The following is a 24,437-nucleotide window of genomic DNA, read 5'->3' as shown; positions in this document are numbered from 1 at the left end:
CATCTGTACATGAGGAAAGGTGAGCCTGTCATGGCTTCCTGTCTCCCACCTCCATTCTTGTGACCTCTGAACCCACCTTATGAGATGCAAGATAAAGAATAAGCTTATTGAAGTCATATACGCCAGGCAAAAATGTTGTGTATCTCCCCATTTATCTGAAGATTGACAATCACGTTTGTCCTTCTATTCATAAGGCAACCTGAAAAGCTGCTACATATAGAGGTTAAATTTCTAAGGTTTATCCTGCAGAAGAAAAACAAAGGGCCTTTATTGCTCATCCTTTAAATTATAACCACAAAGCAGATTACTATGAAATTGTGAATTTACATACAAGTGTACACATTCATTTACATATATACCAACCAAAACTAAGTGTTGTGTGTTCCTGACCTATCATAAACATGGGTGGAAGTTTTGTGTGATTTTAATAGACTTGAAACACACTGAACAAAACTCTTTAAGACATGATGCTCTCAACTGTCATCACTCACTGTAAAAGACAACTCAATAAAACATCAAGACAGCCTTCAAAACATGAGTATACAGAAATATTGAAGTTGGAATTGTTAATTTTACCATTCAGACCACCTTTATTAAAAATATATTTAGTATTTTGTGCAATAAGCACATCCCTTTAATGTTAAGATGCAAAATGTGGAAGACATAAGTAGACAAAGGTGTCTTGCAAATAAAGTTAACAATCCATTAAATATTTTTGTTAAACATAACAGATAAATGGCAAACAAACTATACATTTCCAGACCAAGTGCATTCAGGAAAAAAACAAACTCATTCATCAATGCTGTTCTTCACCAGTGAGGCTGCCATGGGTCCCAATGTGCTCTTCCTGGTCTGTTTCACTTTGCTGAATGGCTGCATCACAAATTAAAACTTGAAGCCTATAGTGACCTCACTATAGGAACTTGGTTTTAATTGTTGGTAAACTTAGCTCCGAAAAGTTCTTACTTCAAAATATGCTGATGTTATTTCAAAGTATAAGTGACCAGTACACATTGATGACCATCTATATGGTCTAATGTATGAATGATAAATTAAAGTCAATAATTATTCATCTTCAAAGCCATCATATGACAACTTCTTATATCCTGTATGTATGATACATACATACAGTAATATACTTCGTAACCATTTGCCTATCACCTTTGCAAATAAGAACTTTGTTAATCAAGGTCAAAATCAAAACAAAAAAGATTCAAAGAATTCAACCCTCCACCTCCAATGAAATTATCAAGCTAGCTGAATGGTGAATATGTTTAAGCTGTTTTTTTGTCGTTCTAATTACAAACTCAAACATGGCTCAGTCAAAGGTAATGGGCAGAACAACAACACACGCGCACAAAAGGCTTGATTAATAATAATGGAAATGCATGTGTAATTCACGCCATGTTTAAAAGTCCTCATCAACATAGAAACAGCCAGAGAGGTGAGAATGGTGTCTAATTATCCCCAGAAGGCTTTCTATTCAGAGGACTCTTGTGCTTTTGACTTACTCTGCAGCTTGGAATTTGGCTCAATTTACATCAGTTTGTCTTGTGACAATTTCAGATTTCTGGGTTGTGAAATGACCACATTAAAAACAAGAAAAAGAAGTTGGTTAAATCTTCATGCATGAGTATTGCGAAACTGGTAAGAAAGATGCTGATGGTAAAGTCATTCCCTGTATGCTCTTCTTTGACGTCCTCCTTACATTGTCCTTATTTTAATTAGTTACTCATGCAGTGCCTGCAAACAGAAAAAAATCACTTAAAGTCTCAGTAAAATGTAAGTTGGGCAAATATGTTGACAATTACTCTACTTGATCTACAGTATAATAAAGTGTTTCAGTGAATTCCACAGAATACGCACCTCACTGTACTTACCCTCTTCTCTATCAGTAAGCACTAACGCCTGGAGGATATCTGAAAGGGAGACAATTCCCTTCACTACATCCTGTTCATCCACCACGACCAGCCTGTGCACCTACAAAAAAAAATAACACCCAAACACCAACGTTACTGTTATTACGGTCAAACAAAGCTTTTATCGTGGTCACAGATGACAAGACAGTGACGAAGCAGAGTAGTTATCCAATGTGATGACACACAAAAGTTGTTTTTTCATTCTGTGACACATGAAGAGGTGACTCTCACCTCTGCCTCCACCAGTCTGTTGATGATGGCCTCCAGGGTCTCGTGTCTGTTGCAGGTCAGCACTCCTTCAAAGTACTGAGAGCGGTGCTGCAAAGCTTTGGTCACCGTCACATCCAGGTTATTGTACGTCTTCTCTGCTGCCAGATTCTGTGTCAACACAGACCTTTGACTTATATTATGTCAAAAACATGTAAATTTGGTAATATTATCTACCAAATTACACATCTCACAATTAAATCTGAGTATAAAAAAAATTAAGGAATAATGTTGTCATGCTGTGCCATTTGAGTACATCAACTTACATTAAGTTATACCATCTACAGTTTATGGACTTGATAAAAAGAAACTCAAAAAAGCAAGTATTTCAGTCATAATTTTCTAATTACATAATTTGCTAGAAAAAGTGTGGTATAAACTGATGACAACGACTTACTATAACATCGAATTTGGAGTATATATCCACCACTCGACCTGCAAGATAGAGGTAGCATGTATCAACATGCAAACAAACAAAATACAAGTGTGGTCATGAATGAAGAGTCAATTAAGACAAAATTTTAACCAGTTATTATACCTTTTTCATCCACAACAGGGAGTGCCGACACTCTCTGCTCAACAAAGATTCCCAGTGCTGTGTACAGCGGTGTGTCTGCATGGACAACTGCTATGTTTTGGAATGTTCCAATGCCCAGTTCCTCTAAAGTTTGATTCAAGAAGGAAGGTTTTGGCATTTCTGATATCTGTAAACAGTAACATGAGACTAAATGAGATAGTTTTACAGATTTTGTTTTTTTAGTTTAGTTATTCTTTACTAGACATCAGCCATGTTGTTCCAAGATTCAAACACGAAAAGCAATTGTTAACAGAGTATTGCGCTTTGACATGTCTGCTGATGTGATTAAGCGCTATACAAATAAATGTTGATTGATTCTTGTGGATAGAAGGTAAAGGAACTCACAAAAAGCTTCAGGAATTTGAGAATTCTCTTGTGCGTGAGAATGTACAGTGTGTTCCCAGTCAGGGGGTCGATCACAGGCAGTCTGTGGATCTTATTCTTCAGCAGAGATGATACTGCATCATACAAACTGTGATAATAGGAGAAGTTGGGGTTAACCAAGCACATGAAGTTATTTTGAAAGTAGTTTCTTGTGAGAAATGACAAGTGGATAAGGAATAAAAATTTAGAGATGCTTTTAGTTTGTCAGCTGTTGGTATATTGGAAAGAAACATGGTAAGTTTAGCATTTATAACATACATATGGGTAAACGCAACTGGAAATGCTGCTGGTCACCATGCTAATGCTCGGGTGATTGTGTGAATTTTGCTGACAAAAACAGAGATAATTTGAATTACCGCTGCAAATCCAGCATCAATGTAAAAACTCACCTTGCACTGGGAGATATGCTAACCAATGGCTTGAAAGAGTCCTGAAGGTAATTCTCTAATATAAACAAGACAAGAAAATATTTTTCAAGCCTCTTAAGACTACAGAGTAAAGAACAAGCAATAAAGAAGGTTTAATGAACATTCTCACCTCTCCACGTTTCAATTTTGTGCTCTTCCAACTCATATATCTGAACCTGAAAGATTACAGGGGGCAAATGGATTGACATCTTTAGGACGAAAAAAAGGTAAAAGATACCATCTCAACTTTAAGATTTGAATGTCACATCTCATCTTACAAATGAAGGAATAAAGCTCTTTGGTGTCCACCAACTTACCAATGGAGATTTGTAGTAGCGATGAAGAATGTTAATAAAGTCTGTAATGGTTAGCATACCTGTGGAGAAGAATAAGTAGCACAAACTCAGTGTGTTACTTAACTGTCTGTGGCAGAGTGGAAATGAGTGAGCTGAAATTTACCCTTACCAACAAAGCACTGCTTGTTACTGTCCCACAGCGGTGCTGCTCTCACCCCATTTGAAACAAGAGCAAAGAATGCTTTCTTGACCTGTTAAATTAATCACACCATGCTTTTACGTCTACATTATTCAATGAGAAATAAACTGCATTTTGGGATTTCAACCTTTGCCTTACCTGAAGTGATGTATCAAATACAACCAATTTGGAGCTGGTGGGTACAAGATCATAACACCGGTGAGACTTCATAAATCTGGTGTAGACATTGTTCTCCGAGTCTGGTGGAATGAGAGAAAGGTGCTTTTTAGGAAAATGATCAGCTTTTTATAAATGTAATTGTTTATTGTTCTGGTCACATTTGATTCATTAAAGTTCTTTACCCTCTTGGATTGGGTCCTTTTTGGCCTCAAAATCGTCAATAGTTACTGGTATCTGAAATCAAAAAATCAACGAGATTAATTTAGTCCAAATGATTTTCCTGAATAATGAGTTTGAGTATTACTGTAAATATTAATATTGTAGAATATTGTACATGGATGTGCACTGGTTTATTCACAAGTCTTGATTTTCACATTTGCTGGTCCTGGTTTGTTTCAGCTGTGCTGCAGCAGCAGGCAGAAAAGGTCCAGCAAAGATATTTTATTTTACACATTTTATTAATGCAGCAGGTTTTCAGGGAAACTTCAGACTCCACTGAAGGGGGTTTGTACCCCAAGAGGTTTTTAGTCTAGCTATGGCCTTGATACTAATAAAAAGTTATCTGCAACATTAAGGTAAATATAATGTTTGAATTTATCCTCTATTTGCCAGGATGTCCCTGTGAGATATGTCTTCTTCCAGACAGTACTAGTCAGGATTAGTTTATATGAAAATTTAGCGAACACAGGTTGAGAGGTTTCTTCTTCTAAATTCGCAAAAGAATGCATAGATGACATACACATGTTTTTTTGTCTCGTTGATCATCACTTCAGAACGAACTATCGCGCAGCTTGTTCTTGTTCCTTCAGTCAAGCAGGTAAATAAACTTAAATCAACAAGCCTGGTAAAGCGTTAGCAAAGAGTTAGCATTAAGCTAATGCGGACATTAAAGTCAGTATGGGCCATTGTTACTTCAGCTTTTACCCCATTTAAAGTGCAAAAACGTAGTCCATTTTATCCATTCAAACAATAAGCCACAGTTAGAGGTAAAGACGTGTCCTTCATTACTCTCGTTACAGTAACTAACGTTGGTCAGTCACCTTTGCTGCTCTTCTGAGAGTTAACCTAGCCTGTTGTCCGCTAGCTGCTACAGTTAACACGCTTCGGAAAGTCACGTTTGTTCACTTACACGTGGAGTGTTTGTTCGAAAACGAACCAGTTACATAAGTTAAAGTCAGCTGGGTAACTTACACACTCCATATTGCTCTCGCTGTGTCGGCTTCGCTTTGCCAGATCCGTTCACAACTGGCAGGATATTAGAAAACTAGTCTTCCGCCGTGAATTACAGGAGCGACTAGCCGCTACCGTAGTACATGTAGTGCAGCGCACCACAATCCGGTTCGAAGGAGCGCTCAGGACCAATCGGATTTCACCGCAGTAATCTGATACTGCAAGGGAGGCGACATTGTAACACACTGATTCTTTAGAGTTAGGACAAAACATTCTGAAAAACTTTTTTTTTTTAACTTAACACAATATATTAATTAGAGTCATTTATTCATTTAGAAAAGGATTTGTGTTATTTAACCATGTAGAGGTGCAGGCTGGAGGTTAAGGAACATGTTGAACATATTCACGTATTACTTAAAAACTAGATTTGTGTAAACTCCGTCGGGCACACTAAAAGCATAGATTATATACACTAATTACAATAGCCCAACAAGAATCTTAAGTTTTGATGTATGTTGTATTGTTTTTAGTTACTCTTATATGGAATAAAATATGTTTAAACTAAAGGCTTAATTTTACACCATTATGAGCACACATACAATTTCTAAAAAAAAAATGCATTTTCAAATTTATCTTTTATTTTGCAAATAAAGCAAAGATAACCCTTACGTGAACAACACACAAGATGATTTATTGCTGATAATCCTTTATTGGTTTAACAACAAGACTGAAAATTGTTTGGTTTTTTTGTTAAAAAAAATCACAAAAACATGCATCTGACAGGGCTGATGAAGATCTGACGGTGTTGACAAAATTGTATTTGCATGTCTGATTAAGGAACAAATGCTTTTTGAAATATGACTGCAGTCACAGAAGGCACTTGCAGTACGCCTTGAGCAGCAGGTTTCGGACATGCACACACTCTATGATGTCTATAACATCAGGAGCAATACTGCATACTGTAGTATCTTGAGATACTAGTCAAGTTCCTGAGAAGAAAATCAATATAGGGATTGATCATGGAGTCTGTCAGTGTCATTCTTGAGCTTGGTTCTGGTGATTGAGTCAGTCTTACCAGTTGTCAATCGTTCAAAGTTCAGGAAGAAACTCAGAACAGTCTGCATGATACCCTGTGGGGATGTTGGCTTTTTGGGTGGCTGTTCCTTTCCTCTCATTAGCTTGTAGGTTAGCCCAAACTGCTGGATTTGGTTCTTTTTTAGGGTCTTGTCTGATGACACACTTTGTGCTGGTTTCTGGCACCATGGCCCAAGAGATTGTTTGTTTTTCTTCAGCTTTCTTCTGATGTTGTTGAGGAATAGAAGACCTTTTTTGATACTGTATTTGGATTTCTTATGTTGCTTCCTGATAGCATGTTTTTTTGTTTCTGTGCCTGGAGAATCCAGTGATGTTTTATTTGTAGCTTTTTTTCTTGGGTTTTATTTTTCTCAGTTTGTTCCATTGCTTTTTTTTTTACATTCAATTTTTTTTTCTCTTGAATGTCTTTTTCATGTTACTTCTTTCTCTTTCCCGTCTTCAAGACTCTCTGGCATTGTATTGTACAATATCTTGCTCTTGTGGACTATCTGGGGGGTGGTTGATCTACCTCCTGCACTGCACCTTCACCAAACGTGTTCAGTCTGAACCTTTTCTGCACCTATATCCAATACTCTCTCTTAGTCCTCTGTGCCCTTCTCCCATCTTGTCTCTCTGTAATACTTTTTTGTCGTCAACTCTCCTCTTCCACTTCAGTCTTTCCTCCGCTTGAATGGCATATTTCTCCTCTGGGTCACTGATATGACATTTCTCTGCTCTTTTGTTGGTACTCCCAATTTCTTTTTCTTTGCTCCTCAGCTGACAGCTTTCTCTCTTGCCCTAGGTTCCTTTAATGAAAAGGTCATGAAAAATGTATTTGAATATTACAATGGAATCAGATGTCCATTTACTTAGCATGATTGATTGATTGATTGATCGTTTGATTGTAAAATCTTAAAAGAGCAGTGTGTGTTCCTACTTTTTTTGATTAATGTTAGCTGTCTCCATCATCTCAATAATTACTTTCATTTGATCCACTGTGGTTCAACAGATTGTATCATAATGGGAGAGTTGGTGTTGACATGCCCCAGCCGTGACCATCAGAAAATTTATGTTGTTCATCTTAAATATCAAAAAATGTCAAACATACCAGACCATACATTGACAGCCAGGACAGTGAAAAGGGTCCTCAGGAATATAGGTGGCCATGCTATTGCCTGATATGAGGCTTATTAAAATGTCTGATGAAAACAGAGGACAAATATTTGATAGAGAAATTTCAATAGAAAACATGTTTAGATGTTCATTAACACATCCATTGTTTTAAACCTTTATAACTATTGTAGAGGGTTGGGTTTTTTAAAAAGTTTTTTGGGGCTGGTGAATATTGTGACCTCTTGCTGAGGACTAGAAAAATAACATGGGCCGTCTAACCAGTGGCCATACATTTAAACAAATATCCTCAAAAAAGAGTTTATCTACGATCAAATACTGTATAACGTCAGTATTCACAATCCCTTTCAACTGTGTAGGTCAATTATTATTAATTTCTTCATTTTTTGATATAAGTATATAAGTAGGACTTGTCTATGTGAGACGTTTTGTCCCGACTCAGAATAAATTACCATCGGATATCATCCTGCATATGCACTACAACGCCAGTATGCACTGCAGTGTACTTATTTTCCCCGAAAAACCACAAAAAGCAGCAGTTAAAACAGCACAACACCTGACATGAGTAACAGATTTATTTATATACAAAACTGTTTACAGCAAGATTTCTGAATTAACATTGACCCACAGGGGAAGATGTTGTTTAGGTGCACAACACCACCTCCATTATCATAATCAACTTTGTATCAATTTAAAAAAAAAAAAACTTTTAAGAGCATCTTGAATCTTGAAAGTAAGCAGATGAGGGGGGTCCTGGGGAACTGTAAGGCACAAGACACAGTATCAGCAGCTTCACTTGGACCACCATTTATCACCCATCAATCAACTACTTCCTCATCAAAGAACTTGATAAGAAGTTACTCACTCCCCGGGACATCAGGGTTAAGGGAAAAAAAATCTTATTGTGATGCCATTGTAAGGCTAATTGATCAAAGGAAAACAAGTCTCACAATCTCAAGCATGTGACAGTGATCAAGCAAGTCAACAATATGAATTAAAAGGACTGTATTCATTCCTGGCTTGTTTTTATGCAGCCTGCATGACTTATCAAAGCCATCAGCTCCCAAATATTAATTCTATGACCCCAGCATTTTAAATTCTCTCAGTTTCAAAACAATGTAATTATAATTCAATTGTACTAATGTATTCTAGGATTATGCAGGGAGAGCACACACAATATAGAACCAAAAGTATCAAACCAATTCCTAAGATTCTATTTACATTATATAAAAATGCCATAAATGGTAAATACCAAAGATATATTCATTACTAAATTTCTCTGAGAGTTGTCCCTAGGAATATCTTTGTTACAGTAAATAAGGAAAAATAGAGTTATAGAAACAATGGAAGAGGACTAATATGCTTTACAGAAGATCTTATAAATCTAAGCTGTTAAATATACATGTACATTCCTCCATCATGATGACACAGTTTTAATGGGTACCTGAAAAAGAGTTGATAAAAAATTACAGCAAGAACTGGAACCACAGTGGTATTTATAATGTGAATCAAGGAGCTACAATATTTGTGGGAGAATACTGACATTTTACCACACATTTAAAGCAATGTGTAAAGACAGTCCAGCATTGTAAAAAAAAGTTGAATACCAGTCCTTATAAAATTACTAACAAGCTCTCACTGTGCATTTGCACAACTACACAAACAACTGAGACAGAAGACAATGTCTGCCACATCAGCTTTACAAGTAGCTATTACAGCAATACTTCATGAAAAAAATTCATTGGGACCAATATCTCTGGAAATATTTTGTATCAGAGTGTATTGTTGTTGAACTTCAATGTTACAAACTTCTCCTTGTGGGTACAATTTGTGGAATAGTTTGTGAACTGCCATGGCAGTTACATTGCTATGTAAATCAATCCAATACCACAATGGAGCAGAGCAGTCCCATTGTAGTGTTTTGGTGTTGGTGAGGTCAGGATTGGCATGCTGGTGAAGTTGAGCCTCCAGCCTTCAGCAAATAAATGTACTGATGTCCTGGATACATTTTTACATCACGGCACACTTTTTCTCCTCTGGGGGTGCGTTTCCATCAGCTTTCTCCATCTCCAAAATCATCCGATTGAAAACTTCCACAGCAGTCTACAATATTATCATTAAAATATGATTGTGGGTCAGAACTGATCTTGTGGACTGAAATGATGAACTGGTACTCAAAAGTCCTCATTACCTCGTTCTCTTTGGCTGAGGACTCCATAAATGCAGCACCCCAAGAATCAGCAAGTTTCTTTCCATCTTCTGGTTTAATAACCCTGGGAAAAAAATTGAAAGTTCAATGAATGAAAACAGAAAATTTATCCTTTAATGCATGGAAACACTCTTTCTCAGGATGTGTTTCCAGGATGGTGACAAAACATAGAAACAACAACAACTTTATGGTACTTTTTTAAAAGTGTCCATCCATCCATTTTCTTCCGCTTTATCCGCCGCAGTGGGTCACAGGGAGCTGGAGCCTGTCCCAGCTGGCATAGGGCGTGAGGCGGGGGACTCTCCGGGCACAACGTCTGTGCGCCGCGGAGCCACACACAAAGACAGACAACCACGCACACACACACTCATTCCTAAGGGCATTTTGGGACTGGCCAGTTAACCTGAAGCGCTTGTTTTTGGAGGTGGGAGGAAGCCGGAGAACCCAGACAGAAATCACACAGATACGGGGAGAACATGCAAACTGCGCACAGAGCAGGACTCGAACCCGGATCTGCCGTGTTGTGTAAGACTGGTAATTTTCAAGGTTTCTGCCATTAACAAACTCATCAAGACAATCAAAACCAACATGTGTTAGTCCCATGAATCCTTCAGCGCACTACTCCGTATGTATGGCCGTGCAGCACCGCAAACAGGATATAAATGCAGTCCAGTGCTCTTGTCCAACATGTGACTTTTGTGAATAAATCTGTTTCTAATTAAAACTTTTGAAGAACAATGGTAGTCGAAATCACATCTTCAGCAACACAGTTTAATGATTGTTAGGTGGAAAATTTCACAAGGGTTTTCTGGTTTTCACAGGATTTTCCGACTTTAACAGTTAGTCATCTGGAGATGACACATATCTACATGACATTCCCAAAAGTCCTCATCAGTATGACATGTGTGCTCTCTACTTAGGGCACCTGTTGTAGAATATTTTGTATTAGATTCAATGGTTTGGCTTCAGAATCACCTACAAAATACGTTTTAATAAAAAAAATTCAAAGGAACAGTTGGAAAAATAAATAAATAAATACAAAGACACAATTGCTTTTGATGGTCAAATCGTGTAAAGTGCAATGTTAAGTCTTCAAGATATGAAAAAAGGCCACACTTCACCAAAAACAAATATTTCTATGAAAACCACTGAATATCAAAATATTGATAAAGATATTATTACAGAAAAATCATCTGCCCCTTCCTCATCTCGGGATACAAACAGTTATCACCAGTCTTCTTCCCAAACTAACAAAAGAGCAAACATTCACCTCAAAAACATTAGGAGTTAGATTGTGTGTTTACAGATCATAATAACAGCAGTTTTTCGTTGTTATATTTCATTTATCTTTATATATCTTATAAAGATGTAGTCTTGATTACCTTTCCATGCGGAGATCCTTTTTGTTACCGACAAGAACAGTGGGGACCCTAAAAAAAACATATCCATGTTACAAAAACGAAATCACATGAAGAAACAAAAAAGTCATTTGTGAAAAACTCATTTCAGAGGTTCAATAAAACTTACTGAATCTTGCCAACCATGTCTAGCAGCTTGTCATGTAGAGCCTGCACAACTTCAAAACTGAATACAGAAAAACATGAAAGAACATTCACACACATACAGTGTATGAGACCATATCTAACCTCTACCATCGGTTATTATCAACTTATTACACTGCCAGTCTAGCGAACTCTATCCTACAGGTTGTGATTAACTATTTAATACAAAGTGAAAAAAAAAAAAAAGCTGTGTCCTGAAGTCTTGATGTACCAAAGGCCTCCAAGACCTTGCTAGGGACACTTTTAACTCTTGTATATACCGCAGTATTCAGTGAAAGTAGCATTTTATTTTTATTTTATAAATTGTTATGATGCCCGAAGGAAAATTGGTAGCACACACTAGTAGTCAATTGCATTCATATATATTAGTGCGCACAGGCCCTGAACACACACATACAAGGGGCCTGTAGGCATGCAGTGGCAGGTAGAGTGCCGGGCAGCTCCTTCTTGGTGTGCCTTAATGAGCAACTTGTAAAGGGGGATGGTGCCTTCCTCAAGGGCGCCTCGCTCAAGGGTGCCTTGACAGTGCTCGGGAGGTGAGCTGACACCTCCCACATTCAGCTCACACTCCGGGTGTCTGGGCGGGAACGGGAATCGAACCGCCGATCATGTGATCATTGGACGACCCGCTCCACCACCGCTCCACTGCCGCCCCTTCTTTGAGAATACTTTGTCTATTTACACTGTTCTCATAATTGGTGTGAATATTTTTTTTCTTACAATATTCAAATACATAGAAATTAATTGTGAGAAACTTTGCTATTGAATATAGCAGACTTGCTGTGTATGAATATACTCACCTTTTCAGCGAAGTCACTGAATAGACAAGAACATAACCATGGATGTCCATCGAGTGGGACTGGTGAAAAATTGAGTACTCATCCTGAAAACAGAAGGGGGTATTATAAATATAATGGGGATGAATATTAATGAACAGACTACATTGTCAAATTAGAACAGACATAGAGTACTGGACTAGAGTTTTTAGAAAAAAATTTGTGCCAAGTGCCAGGACTTCACACAACAGAAGTATTGAATTAAATTGACAGTTCCATGGTTGTGGTTTCAGATATAGAAGTTGATGAAAGACTTACTTGACCAGCTGTATCAACCAGCTGCAGATTGTAGTCTTGACAATTCAAACAGACCATTTTGTTAAAAGCTGAGAAATGGGAAAGAGAAACCTGTTTGATAAAATATTTCCTGAAACTAAAAAAACCCAAAACTATTCTGACCATTTTTGCTGAAATACTCAAAAAACATTTTAATACTAAGACTTACTGTTTTCAATGGTGGGGTCATAGGAGTCAACAAACTGTCCTTCCACAAACTGTATTGTAAGAGATGACTTTCCTGCAAAGAAAAAAGAATTCTAACATTTAATTTCAATATATTTTCTTTATAAAATTGGTCTAAATGTTCATCCACTTTGAGTCATAAAATGTTTATTCCATTGTATTTAGATTAGGTCAGAAACTGGAGACCTGTCTGTCTCTCCAGAGACATAGTTGTCCTATCAAAGTTGCCCTAATTTGTGACCTCCATGTGTATATGTTTTTTCTTTAAAGCTGTTATTTTATTAACATTTATTTAACCAGGAAATATCCAATTGAAATTTAAAATGTCTTTTACAAGGCCTAAATTGACAGCAGCAAATACAACACACAGTTACAAGATAACACAGTCAAGATACATAGAACAGACAACAAACAATTGGAAAAATAAATTAAATTTTACAATGATATTAAGAAAAGTGAGTGCAGGTTATGAAGTCAGCCTCAAGAACTCAGGTTGGACTGAAAAAAACCTCAAATTAACGTTGTTAGCTTCCAGTCTTTCAGTAGCTGATTCCACATATGAGGTGCAAAGCAAACAAAAGCCCTTTGACTCATTTCTGTTTTGGGAAAATGGAAAAGAAAGCAATAATAGATCATTTGTATGGAGAGAGTAAGTATCGGAAATTCTCATCTCAAATAATGTACAAATACAAACAGGCTGAGCCCAAGCTTCGCCTGTTCATAATTTAACCATTTTTAATGCTTCAAAGGCATTAGTTTTGCATCGGCTGCTGGCGGAATAAATGATACGAGAGTAGTATAATGTATGCCAAATTACCATATATCTACATGTTTGTTTTTGATGGAGCTGAACAAAAATTCGGTCATAGAATTTGTTGCAACATCGGCTACAGCAGGTTATTTTATTTTAATATAATCGACAAGTATTAACTCGGTAGACATTCAAATAGTTACATCCTGGTTTATTTTGACTATTTACGTCAAGGCTGTATTTTTGACATGTTTGAGCTACTAGAGAAAAAGTTTTGACAACCTAAACTTGGCACTAAACAAGAATGTGGCCGGATGCGGTAATTTCATTGTTGGTGAGCACATTAACTTCTAATAACAGATGGCTTTAGCTATGAGCATTACGGCGCTGAGTTTTGTACGTTTTGAAAGGTAAACAGATAGGAAAACGCATGTAATACACAATACACGGACGACGGTAATTTAGCGTTACTCGTGGAAGTCGGGTACAACCAAGAGGAAAACAAAGCCAGGACGTTAGCATGCTAGCATGTTAGCTCCGGACAGCCCGTGTGCTTCACTCACCTACAGACCTGTAGCCTATGACAGCAATCTTTCGATGTTTTGGTCTAGGCATTGTGGTGAAAATGGCGTTCAATATATTTTGACAGTGTAGTACGACACCTGGATCCACTATCTGAGCAAACTTTTTATCGCCACATTCGTCTCACGTCACGTGACAACAACAAACTTTTCGGAACTGAAGCTCGAGCCGTTTCCTAGGCCTAGAGTTGAAAGTTCAGAGTTGAAGAACAAGTACAGCATGTACTTATCGAAACAGCAGTCCTTTTTATGTTTCCGGTATACTAATCTGTATCGATGTAGGGTTTGAAGCGATGGAACTGTTGCGTCAAAAGAAATTGCTAATTAAGAAAACACTTCTTTGACGATATTACGATTCGAAAATCAGATAGACGGAAACGGTCCTTATATGGGCAAAGCGTCGTAAACTCAGTGAACACGTCACGGCCAACATGGACGGGCTTTCTGGTTAATGTGCACAGCAGAGGTCACTCTTTGTTGTCCCAGCATGTTTCTGACCGCCATCCTTTTTGGACTTTTCCAGATTCGCCTTCAGGACACAATCACCTTACACTTTTTCAAAGGGGTGTTTCCATTGTCTCAACATAGAATAGTATTGACAGATGTTTTCAAATCTATGACTGTTAAGTGTTAATTGTAAACATTGTAATGGTCACGACCTTAAATGAACTGATTTTTAAAAAAAATCCCGGACAGTGTACCTGGAAAATTGTTTGTGTATACTGAGCATCTGATGTTGGTCATGGTAATAGAACAACTTCAATAAAAATTAATAAAGCATAACATTACTTGCAGAATTAGAATGAACCATATGCTCATGCATGATGTACATTGCAATACATAATATCCACATGTCTAATGAAGTTCAAATTTAGGCAGTCTGAGGTCTGTTGTGTATCCTAATGGTTACTGAAATAAAAAAAACTGGCTATGTAAGTGGCTATAAAGTTTATAAGTGGCTAAATGTTCATTGCGTCCTCTCCATATATTCCTTTCCCTCTGCCCTTCTTTATTTCAACACTGATCATTCTAACTCCACCATTAAATATTAATGATGGTTGGAAGTGAATGGGTCTATGATTTAATGTTTGATTGATGGTTCCTTATCACAGCGTGTCACTCGAATGATGATTTGGAGCATGTGGTTCTCTAAAATTGATTTAAAGATACTTTAAAAGTTATTGTTCCCTTTTTTTCCTTCATGTAAGCAGACTTGCATTCTCATCATATGTCATGTAAATATGTTTCAATCTAAACGGTAATAAATGGGTAAATCGATTGGGATCTGACAGTGTGTCCTGGTTCATGTGCGCTTACTTGCAGCAGGTCGGTGGAGAGCCGGATGCGACCGGAAGCTGTTTGGGGCAGGAGGTAAACGCTACCGGGAGATGTTTACCGTTGTAAACAGTCAGATGAAAATATTAAATAACTTCACTGGAGCGGCCCTGACACGGACAGCTAATGCCAGTGTTATGCAGAGCATCGGACAGCTTTAAAAGTACTTTTATAGATGAGTGTCTCCGCTGCATTGTTTTGTAAAAGTCAGCTTCAATGAAAGCTAGTTAGCTATCTAGCCGCTAGGTGGCTAGCTAGCTAGCATTTGGGAGGCGGTGGGTGCCTAGCAACCGTTTATGAAACATTGACCGTGGAGGCTAACAGGCTAACATAGTTTAAGCTAAGGTTTTGTTTTGCTAGCGCTAAAGAAGACGCCGTCGCGACTTAAACGTTCAAATTAGCATTAGTCAGCAAAATGTCACAAGTTAAGGTTGTCGACCGCGCTTCATCGCCCTTACAACTTAACTTGATAATGTTCCATGTTGTTTTGTACGCTGTCGAAGATGAAAAAGTGTAATGTTGCAGTGTTGATTTAAGCTAACCTGGCTAACTGATTTCCTATATGTACCGAAAGCTAACGCTAGCGACCGAGGCCGATCCGGAAACTTCACACGGTTAACCCAACGCTACCGTTATGTCGATCTACGGTGAACTGAACACATTCGTTCGTTATCACAGTTTTTGTCCGACTAGCTTTTTCTCGGACAGGGCCTGATACTAGACATTTTAACATCGATAGCTTTAACGCTAACATTAAATTATTCATTTCTAATGGGTCCGCTTAATGTTAACGTTTAAAGTCAATCAGCTGATCAGTGACAGCTAGTGCTAATGTTGATGTTGGGGCTAAACTAGCTGCATGTTAACTACTGTCAGGTACGTTTAATTAACCTGTATTATTCAGTTAATGTAAAGATATCACCACCAATCCTAATGTTATTGATCAGCGGTAAGACTAAATGGGCTAACATAACTCGCTCATGCGAGTAAATTAACGAAATGCACGTTTGCCCTTTCCCGATATAGAATGGTGTCATAGCTCGTAAGTGCGGACTTCTGCTTGAATTGTGTTGATTTTCAGGTGAACTAGTGCTTGAATGATGATTGACAGATAGATAATTTACTGCCATCCTAACCATTGGCATAACTGTCATTTTAGCCTTCAGCTTGAGCTAGAATGGATGTTGATGACTGCAATGGCAGATCTTACATATCAGGTAGGAGTCTTATTTACTCTCGTTATTGCCTTCAAAGGTTGGCATGGTGCTTAAATCTGAAGGGTTGCTTTTAATTTTTTGGTTGCAGCCAGTGGAGACTCCTCCATGGAAAGAGAGTTTTCTGTGGCTCTGGGAGGTCCAACAGTGAGCACCCCAAACAGCAAGGACACCTCTCCTAGTCGGTCACTCAGTGGTCAGTAAGAAATTCTCATGAAAATAAAGGCTAATAAAATCTAAATACAGTATCTTAAGTATCCCACAGTTCATCTCTGCCTAAAATCCCACTTTTATGGAAAATACTGTATTTCAAATGTTATTACATCCCGCTTCAAAGCAGTGATGTATTCCGATTGTCTGTGTTCGTTCGTTCGTTCATTAGTTCGTTTATTTGTTCGTTCGCTCGCTCATCTGTTCACCTAATATCTTCTCAACCATTGCAGATAGAAAGATGAAACAAAAAGTGTATTACTCAGGCGGCAAAGGGGATGAAAATGAGATGATGACCTTGACCTTGTGACTAGGTCACAGTCAAATTTCAACTTTTGTATATTCAGGAACCGGATAGGATTGAAAGACAAGGGAGAAGGTCAGTGTGAGTAAAACCATGGATCAAAGCCAGTGCTTTGATCTACGTATGTACTAGATTTGATCTATGGTCTTACACTGGCCTTCTCTGTATGCACTAGTCTATGCACTGGTTGAACCCTGGGTCTTTTAATAAATGACCCTGACCTATGAAAGTAGGTCAGGGTAAAAATTTAAATTCAGGGATGTTGTGGTCTGTGACTGCCTATTTCCTAGTTTAAGCCTTGCAAGCAGTTGATAATTCAGATTCGATATAAAATTATAACGTTATGGAGGAAGCTCGGTTATCATCACGTAAGGGATGACATTCAACCTATCATCATTCTATTTTTCTTTCTTTAGCCAACTCCATTAAAGTGGAGCTGTACAGTGATGAAGACCCAGGTCGCAGCACTGAAGATGAAAGAGGGGAGCGGGTAGAGGAAGGAAGTCTAGAGCAGGGATCCGAAACTGTCAGAGGCTACAGGGAACCCGCAAACCCTGACGTTATACCAAGTGAAACGACGAGAATGCCAAATGGAAAGCTCAAGTGTGACATCTGCGGAATGATCTGCATTGGCCCTAATGTCCTCATGGTGCACAAACGCAGTCATACAGGTGACTAAACATTTCAGTTAATTTAAATGTTTCCCTGTGAGAAAACGTGCAATTAGGTTCAAATAAATCATGTCTATGTAACAAACTTTAAAAAATTGGGATTATTTTCATGCTCGTCCTCTCCGCACATAAGTATTGTAGACAGTGGGCAGCATTTTGAATGAAAAAAAGCAGCTGAGCATTATCTGGTCGTCAAGCCATAGTGAATTTGACAAAAAAATTATTGTAAGTGTTTGGGGTTTTTTATCCCCTTTGGATAAAGTTGGGCTTTCTGTGTGTGATATTTGAAGATATTTGAACAAGTGGGAGCAGATGAAGTCATCATGCAACAATAAGAGTCATTGAAACCCAGTTTTACAGACTTCACCTATGAGTTGTAATCCCAACCTTCAGGAGGTCAGCGTCATCTGATAGTTGTTGGGGTTGGTTTTTTCTTTAGCTCTCTGCGGACATGCAAATAAGATTAGAGCTTCTCGGGGAGAGAACCCAGAACTGCATTGTACATGGCGGACGACTGATTGAGAAGGCATCATCATCTATTGAGGTGTAGTCATTTAGGCTTGACATAATGGTTTCTTTAATCCCTCTCTCCAGCCATCTGTCCTCCATAGCAACGATGTATACATTGTTATCTTTGAACGAATGGCCCTTGTCCTTCAGGTACAGATGGATTGCTGAGTCTTTCCCTGACACATGTAATCTCCTGCATCCTGTCATCCGCTTGTGGAGTGGTTGTTTTGTCTCTGCAAAGTACATATCAGGGCAGACCTCACTGCACTGAACTGCATGAACTACATTACTCAGCTTATGCCTCAGTATCTTGTCCTTAGTTTGAAACAAGCCTGGTGTTGATCCGGTTCAGTTTCTGATGCACCCAAAACATATGGGACGATGTCAACTTTCCCTTTGCTTTCCCGCTCTTTGTGGTCCATTTTAAGTTTTCTGGTTGCTTAAAGAAAGGGTCAGTTTGGGTAATCAAAAGTTTGGAGTGTGGCCTATATGTGTTTGTTCTCCTTCTTTGTCCCTTCTGCAACTGAGGCTACATTGTAGGCCCAATGGTGTAGGGTCTTTATGACTCCTAGTTTGTGTTGCAGACTGTGATTAGAGTTGAATTGTATAAATTGGTCCGTATGGGTGGGTTTCCTCTTCCCTGAGAGTCTCATTCTTACAAGTCTGCAATGCGGATTCCTTGAAAGCGAAGCTGTTGTCCCTGATGTGTTCCCTAGTGAAGTGGATGTTGCTGTCCACTGTGTAGACGTGCTCTGTGAATGCTTCTACTTTCTAGATTTAGATTTTTTCTGAATGACATAGTGTCATCTATGTACCTTCAGTTCCACTGTACAAGGTTAGGGCTTCATTCTACAACTTCCATGTGGAGGTCGGCCACTGTTGCTGACACTGAAGATTCCAGGGCACAGCCATGTTTCTGCTTGTAGAAATTCTGTTTTTACTATAAACAGGCCGTACCCAGACAGAGGTCCAACAGGGGGTGCAGATGTGGTTCTGATGGACGGGTGTGTCTTCCATGAGCAGTTTTCAAGCAGTCCTTATTGCAATGGCAATGTTGGCAGTAGATACATGGTGTGACCTGAATGATCATTTTTTTGTGAGTGACTGCTGCAACGTGTCTGGACCACTTGTCAATTTAATTTGTACCTCACAAAAACTTGCTGATTTTTCTTTTTTTAGTAAGATTGAGTCAAGTGTGAACTAAAGAATTTAGCTTGACAAGTTTGATCTCTCCTCAGGTGAGCGGCCATTCCAGTGTAATCAGTGTGGTGCCTCATTCACTCAAAAGGGTAACCTGCTCCGCCACATCAAGCTGCACTCTGGGGAGAAGCCTTTTAAATGTCCCTTTTGTTGCTACGCCTGTCGAAGACGAGATGCACTCACTGGCCACCTTCGCACTCATGCAGGTCGGAAAGACTCAAGTCTGCCAAATTATTTTTCCTCATATTGATGTACAATGACTAATACCGCTTTCTTCTCACTCTGTCCACAGTGTCGTCTCCAACTGTTGGGAAGCCTTATAAGTGCAGCTACTGTGGAAGAAGTTACAAGCAGCAGAGCACCTTGGAGGAACACAGAGAACGCTGCCATAACTACTTACAAAGTCTGGAGTCACAGCAGCCGTCCAGTGCACAGAATGCAGGTATTATTTCATGATAATAATGGAAAGGATATTTGAGAAATAAACAACATTTTCTTAGACACAAGAGTCCTCTAAATTAAAATATGGAATTATAGTAGCATTTGATGTTCAACAGTGGTCCACTTTTTTTGACAAGGTAATGGACACAATAGTCAATTTCTTTTTTTTAATATTAATGTTTGTTTATGCATACCTATAGGTAATAAGAAACCCCAAAAAATATAATTACAATTCTTTGTACTCTCTGCAGGAGAGGAGATGAGAGAGCTAGAGTTCATACCAGAATCTGTACTGCCACCCTCCTCTGACAAGATGGCATTTATCGATCGTCTCGCTAACAGCATCACCAAACGCAAGAGATTCACACCACAAAAATTTGTAGGTGAGCATTTCGTCTCAATGTGGACAAAATAGGGAAACTGAAAACAGCATTAATTGTTTCAGTTGGACATCACATACAACAGGACTGATATTGTATGTGTCAGTTGTATGACCACTGACTTACTTTTTGCATAGGCAAGCTGTCACAGAATGAATTACTTCCTTCTCCATTTCGACATTGACTTTTGATGAAGTTGGTGCAGGAGAGTTTTGGTCTATGCAACAATGAATAATGCAGGTTCAGGGCTGACAATTTTATTAATCCCATAACCAGTGAACAGTGATTCAGAACCTAGATTATGGGAAACACCACAATCACACCAATGGCCTTTGTTTCTCTATTGCAGGACAAAAGCACATGCGCCTCAACCTTGAAGAAGCACCTTATGAGCTCAGCACTGGTTTGGACAAAGACAGGGAGATGCATCTAGGGGATCTTGAAGCTCCACACTTTCCTGGTATGGGAGGAGAATATGCTGGTATGACAGGTAATGGAGGAGGAGGGCTGTCAGACACACGGAGGCCTACGCACCTTCCCACAAGTCACCCATCTTGTTTATCAGAACTTAGGGCCATTCATGGTTCCATTCACAACCCTGTGGCCCTTGGCCCAAGGATGGATTGTACAGGGACTGGCACTGGGTTGGGAGCTGTTGGTGTAGGTGGGAGGGAGGCTGGAGAAGGTCACGAAGACCTCCCTTTGGGTCGAAGTCATGCCCCCTCACCTAACGGTTGCCAGGACTCTACAGACACAGAAAGCATGCCAGATGAGCCATGCAATAGTACTGCTCAAACCCTGACCTTGCACAGCAACAATGGTCATCATCTTCTCCACTCCAACAGCCATCACTCAGCACCTCCATCCACTGCTCACCACAGGAGTCGAGACAGACACAGTCCCAGCCACGCCAAAGACAGGGAGGTGGAGCGAGAGGACGGAGGCCAGTTAGCCCTTCAGCCTCCTGCCCACGCACCAACGCCCAGCTCACCCACAGCACCGGCCTCCACCTCTTCGGAAGCTTTTCGGGTTGTCGACAGGGAGGGGCGTCCTGTGCGCTCTTTCCGTTGCGAGCACTGCCGTGTGCTTTTCCTGGACCATGTCATGTTCACCATTCACATGGGCTGCCATGGTTTTCGCCAGCCTTTCGAGTGTAACATCTGTGGCCACCGCAGCCAGGACCGATATGAATTTTCTTCTCACATTGTTCGTGGGGAGCACATCATTGACTGAGTATAAAGGGTGGAACTGAGACATTGAGATTTGGACAGGGACCTGTCTGGGTTTGGTCTGCACACAAGTTAGGAGACACTGATAACCTGAAACTATGAATATTTTAAATAGGCATTGGTACAATTTATATGTACCAGCATAAATGGTAACCTAGGTTTTGTTATTAAAATTCTAATTATGGTTGTGTTTATCTTCAATGCACTTTGAATAATGAATCAATTTAAAAAGCACTTTTAATTAAATGTATTCTCAAGTAGATAAAATGCACTTTTTCATCCACAGATGTGCCTTGACCTAAAAATCAGGATTCAAACCTGATGCACAAATTGTGGCTGACAAATCTTTTTTCCATTACCTGAAATTTTTTTTCCTACTTGTGCACTTTAAGAAAGACTATTCAAAAAGGTTTAATGTGAAATTTGTCAGCTCATCCATTACAGAATCTCCAGAAGTTATGATGCCTTGTTCTAAAAGCATTCGTTCAATGAAACAATTCCTTAATGTTAATGTTCTGCCAAGAATTCTTTAACGTGGGCTTTGATCCAGTCAGTTAATAGCTTTAAAAGATGAGTTGTGAAGTGCAAACCAAACTCAAATCAGGTCCAATTCAAATACAGTAGATGTGTTTTTTGCGGGGATGGGGGGGGTGTCCTTAGTTCGAACTGCACTTTTGTGTGTGTGTGTGTGTGTGTGTGTGTGTGTGTGTGTGTGTGTGTGTGTGTGTGTGTGTGTGTGTGTGTGTGTGTGTGTGTGTGTGTGTGTGTGTGTGTGTGTGAGAGAGATTGAGAGATATCATGAGAGACTCATTTTCTTCTTAATTTTTTTTTTTTTTTTTAGAATTGATCAAGTAAAGTTTTTCTTCCCTTTGACTGCTTTTGTTGCACTGATTCCTGCCAGAATGGCTGTATTAAACTATCATGGAATACATTAATGACCTGCACCTCTGTTAAAATGTGAACCGATGGAAAGAAGTACAAGTATCACTGCTACAACCATGAGGATTAAAGAAGAGGATGGGGTGATGAATATTTCCCTTTCATAACAATATCAAATTATACTTTTGCTTTATTTAAAAATTTGGGTATTTATCTCAATGGTAATGTGCCTTTCTTCACCCTGTTCACACCTTGTTGATGGGGTTGAAGGACATAAACAATCGTTTTGCATATCTTGAAAATGTGATTGTAGAGATGAGTTATAAAATCACTTACTGAAGTTGCTTATCTTACCGTAATACGTATGTCAGTTAAATTTTTGCACAATGTTTATTTTCCCCTACTCTACAAAAATATGGTTGTTTGCAAAGAACCAGTTCTGAAAATGTATGAGTGGGATTAGGTACATTGTGCTATGACAGGAGTGCACCAGTAGCAGTTTAATCCAAACATGGTAAAAACATCTTTTGACTTTTCTTGGGATGGATTTCAATCTACATCACCTCTGTTGTGACACGACTGAAACTGGTCTCATTTCAAAATCAGTTGTGTCAGTTGTGTTCTGTAATAAATTCTCCTATCCCCATCGTGTGATGCAGAAATTAACTACATCAAGTAGCATCAGTTCAACCCTCAATCTTGTCTGTTTGAAACAACAAATAAATGTTGTGTCCATGACTTGATTTTACACAATTAAGCACATTGTACCGTCTGGCAAAGTCCAGATTACATAATTAGAAACAAATGTAATATTGTGTGGTAACAATATTACATTTGTAGATTACAGTAGATGTGTCACTATGTACTTAAGGTCACAAAATCAAGTGTGAGACTGGATTGGCATTCCCTTTTATCCAAAAAGCCTTTAAAAAATATTGACAAGTAGTAAGTTAATTTTAGAAATGTTTTTGAAAGTGAAAACATTTTCCTTAAAAACTAAGATTTGTTTACCCTATTTAACAAAAAATTCACATTTCAGCATCATGTGATTTTCAGATGTGCAAATTTTTTTTTTCAGAACAGAAGCCGTGAAATTCATTAACTTCTGCTTGAAATTGTTTATTCTCTAGTAAGGTGGCAATATAAGGATTTGTTTTAGTAAAAAATTCAGTTTGTATTGTTCTCTAGTACGGTCAGTAAAAGCTTTTCATTAGTTCCTTTTACTGTTTTACAGGAGATATTTAGAAAATATCAGTGGGCCATTACAAATATGTTTCCAACAGTTTTAATTCTTTACACAAACCATTTGGATTGAAATGTTCAGATTGCTGAGGTCAAAAAAGCTGTGGAAATCTCAAAGTAACAGACAAAGCTTTGTATGGCATTTCCCACAACTATACAAATTATTGCCTAGTTGGTGCTTCTGCGAATCACTGAAGTCGTCACCACTCTGGTCAAAGCTTTTTTTCCCTTGTAACCAGTTGTCTTAATTCCGTTTATATTGATTTAGTAAACACAGGGCCAGTTAGTCATTCATCTCCATCTTGTGACATTTGTTGGATACCTTACCATAACTAGGTTTGATTAGTTTTCTCCAAGTCATTGCCTCATTTTAAGCCTTAAGCTTAGTTAGCAAGGGGCAAGCGAGGTTGAAATGCCACCCAATCCTGTACTCATGTTAATTGTTGAAAAAGTATACTTAAACCAGAAGGTAAAATGACTTGTAATGCAGACGTTAAGGCACTGTAGAACTTTAATGTGAAGCCCTATAAAGGCCCAAATCCTTTACTATTTAGCTGATCAGGAGTTACTAATATTGTTGAAAAAAGAAACTAATTTGGGGTTTGTGACTTCAAAATTCTACAGCAGATCACAGTAAAACCACCATCTGAAACGATCAGCAAGCTTCTTATAAGTTGTTTGGGTGCAGATTTTTCTTTAACATGTGAAAAAGACAGTATCACACTTCAAAATACATCATTGCTGTTCAGCTTCTTTAAATTCTATTCAATAAATTCATATTACATAAACTTCATATTTTGTTTCCTTCAGTTTTATAATTTTAACCTGTAATTTGTCT

General features: G+C 38.5%; 3 protein-coding genes across 8 annotated transcripts; 1 reads left to right on the top strand and 2 right to left on the bottom strand.

Annotated features, from left to right (window-relative positions):
• Positions 1-30: 30 nt before the first annotated feature.
• On the bottom strand, positions 31-5,510 carry prkag1 (protein kinase, AMP-activated, gamma 1 non-catalytic subunit). 2 transcript variants are annotated; one of them, XM_068314470.1, is made up of 13 exons: positions 5,400-5,510; positions 4,391-4,442; positions 4,188-4,288; positions 4,020-4,101; positions 3,872-3,930; positions 3,685-3,730; positions 3,537-3,591; positions 3,109-3,235; positions 2,725-2,890; positions 2,584-2,621; positions 2,151-2,297; positions 1,867-1,980; positions 31-1,743 (listed from the first exon to the last, which is right to left on the bottom strand). In XM_068314470.1, the coding sequence occupies exons 1-13, from the start codon at positions 5,406-5,408 to the stop codon at positions 1,729-1,731; spliced, it is 1,011 nt and encodes a 336-aa protein (XP_068170571.1). In that variant the 5' UTR covers positions 5,409-5,510; the 3' UTR covers positions 31-1,728. The 2 variants fall into 2 exon arrangements, with proteins under 2 accessions (XP_068170571.1, XP_068170572.1); XM_068314471.1 differs by having other exon boundaries at positions 1,881-1,980.
• Positions 5,511-8,122: 2,612 nt separating this feature from the next.
• On the bottom strand, positions 8,123-14,278 carry LOC137595210 (GTP-binding protein Rheb-like). Its single transcript, XM_068315136.1, has 8 exons — positions 13,967-14,278; positions 12,636-12,707; positions 12,449-12,516; positions 12,155-12,237; positions 11,320-11,376; positions 11,175-11,222; positions 9,775-9,856; positions 8,123-9,686 (listed from the first exon to the last, which is right to left on the bottom strand). The coding sequence occupies exons 1-8, from the start codon at positions 14,016-14,018 to the stop codon at positions 9,594-9,596; spliced, it is 555 nt and encodes a 184-aa protein (XP_068171237.1). The 5' UTR covers positions 14,019-14,278; the 3' UTR covers positions 8,123-9,593.
• Positions 14,279-15,332: 1,054 nt separating this feature from the next.
• LOC137595262 (zinc finger protein Eos-like) lies at positions 15,333-24,437 on the top strand. Of its 5 annotated transcripts, none has more exons than XM_068315231.1 (8): positions 15,333-15,355; positions 16,479-16,536; positions 16,625-16,729; positions 17,464-17,718; positions 19,467-19,634; positions 19,721-19,870; positions 20,121-20,252; positions 20,599-24,437. In XM_068315231.1, exons 2-8 carry the CDS (start codon positions 16,497-16,499, stop codon positions 21,480-21,482), a joined length of 1,734 nt encoding a protein of 577 aa, XP_068171332.1. In that variant the 5' UTR covers positions 15,333-15,355; positions 16,479-16,496; the 3' UTR covers positions 21,483-24,437. The 5 variants fall into 5 exon arrangements, with proteins under 5 accessions (XP_068171332.1, XP_068171331.1, XP_068171334.1 ...); XM_068315230.1 differs by lacking the exon at positions 15,333-15,355 and adding an exon at positions 15,366-15,482; XM_068315232.1 differs by lacking the exon at positions 15,333-15,355 and adding an exon at positions 15,536-15,966.

Source organism: Antennarius striatus, chromosome 5 (genome assembly GCF_040054535.1).
Source record: "Antennarius striatus isolate MH-2024 chromosome 5, ASM4005453v1, whole genome shotgun sequence".
Lineage (NCBI taxonomy): Eukaryota > Metazoa > Chordata > Actinopteri > Lophiiformes > Antennariidae > Antennarius > Antennarius striatus.
Note: the sequence above shows the minus strand (reverse complement) of the source record. Positions and strands in the feature narration are given on the sequence as shown.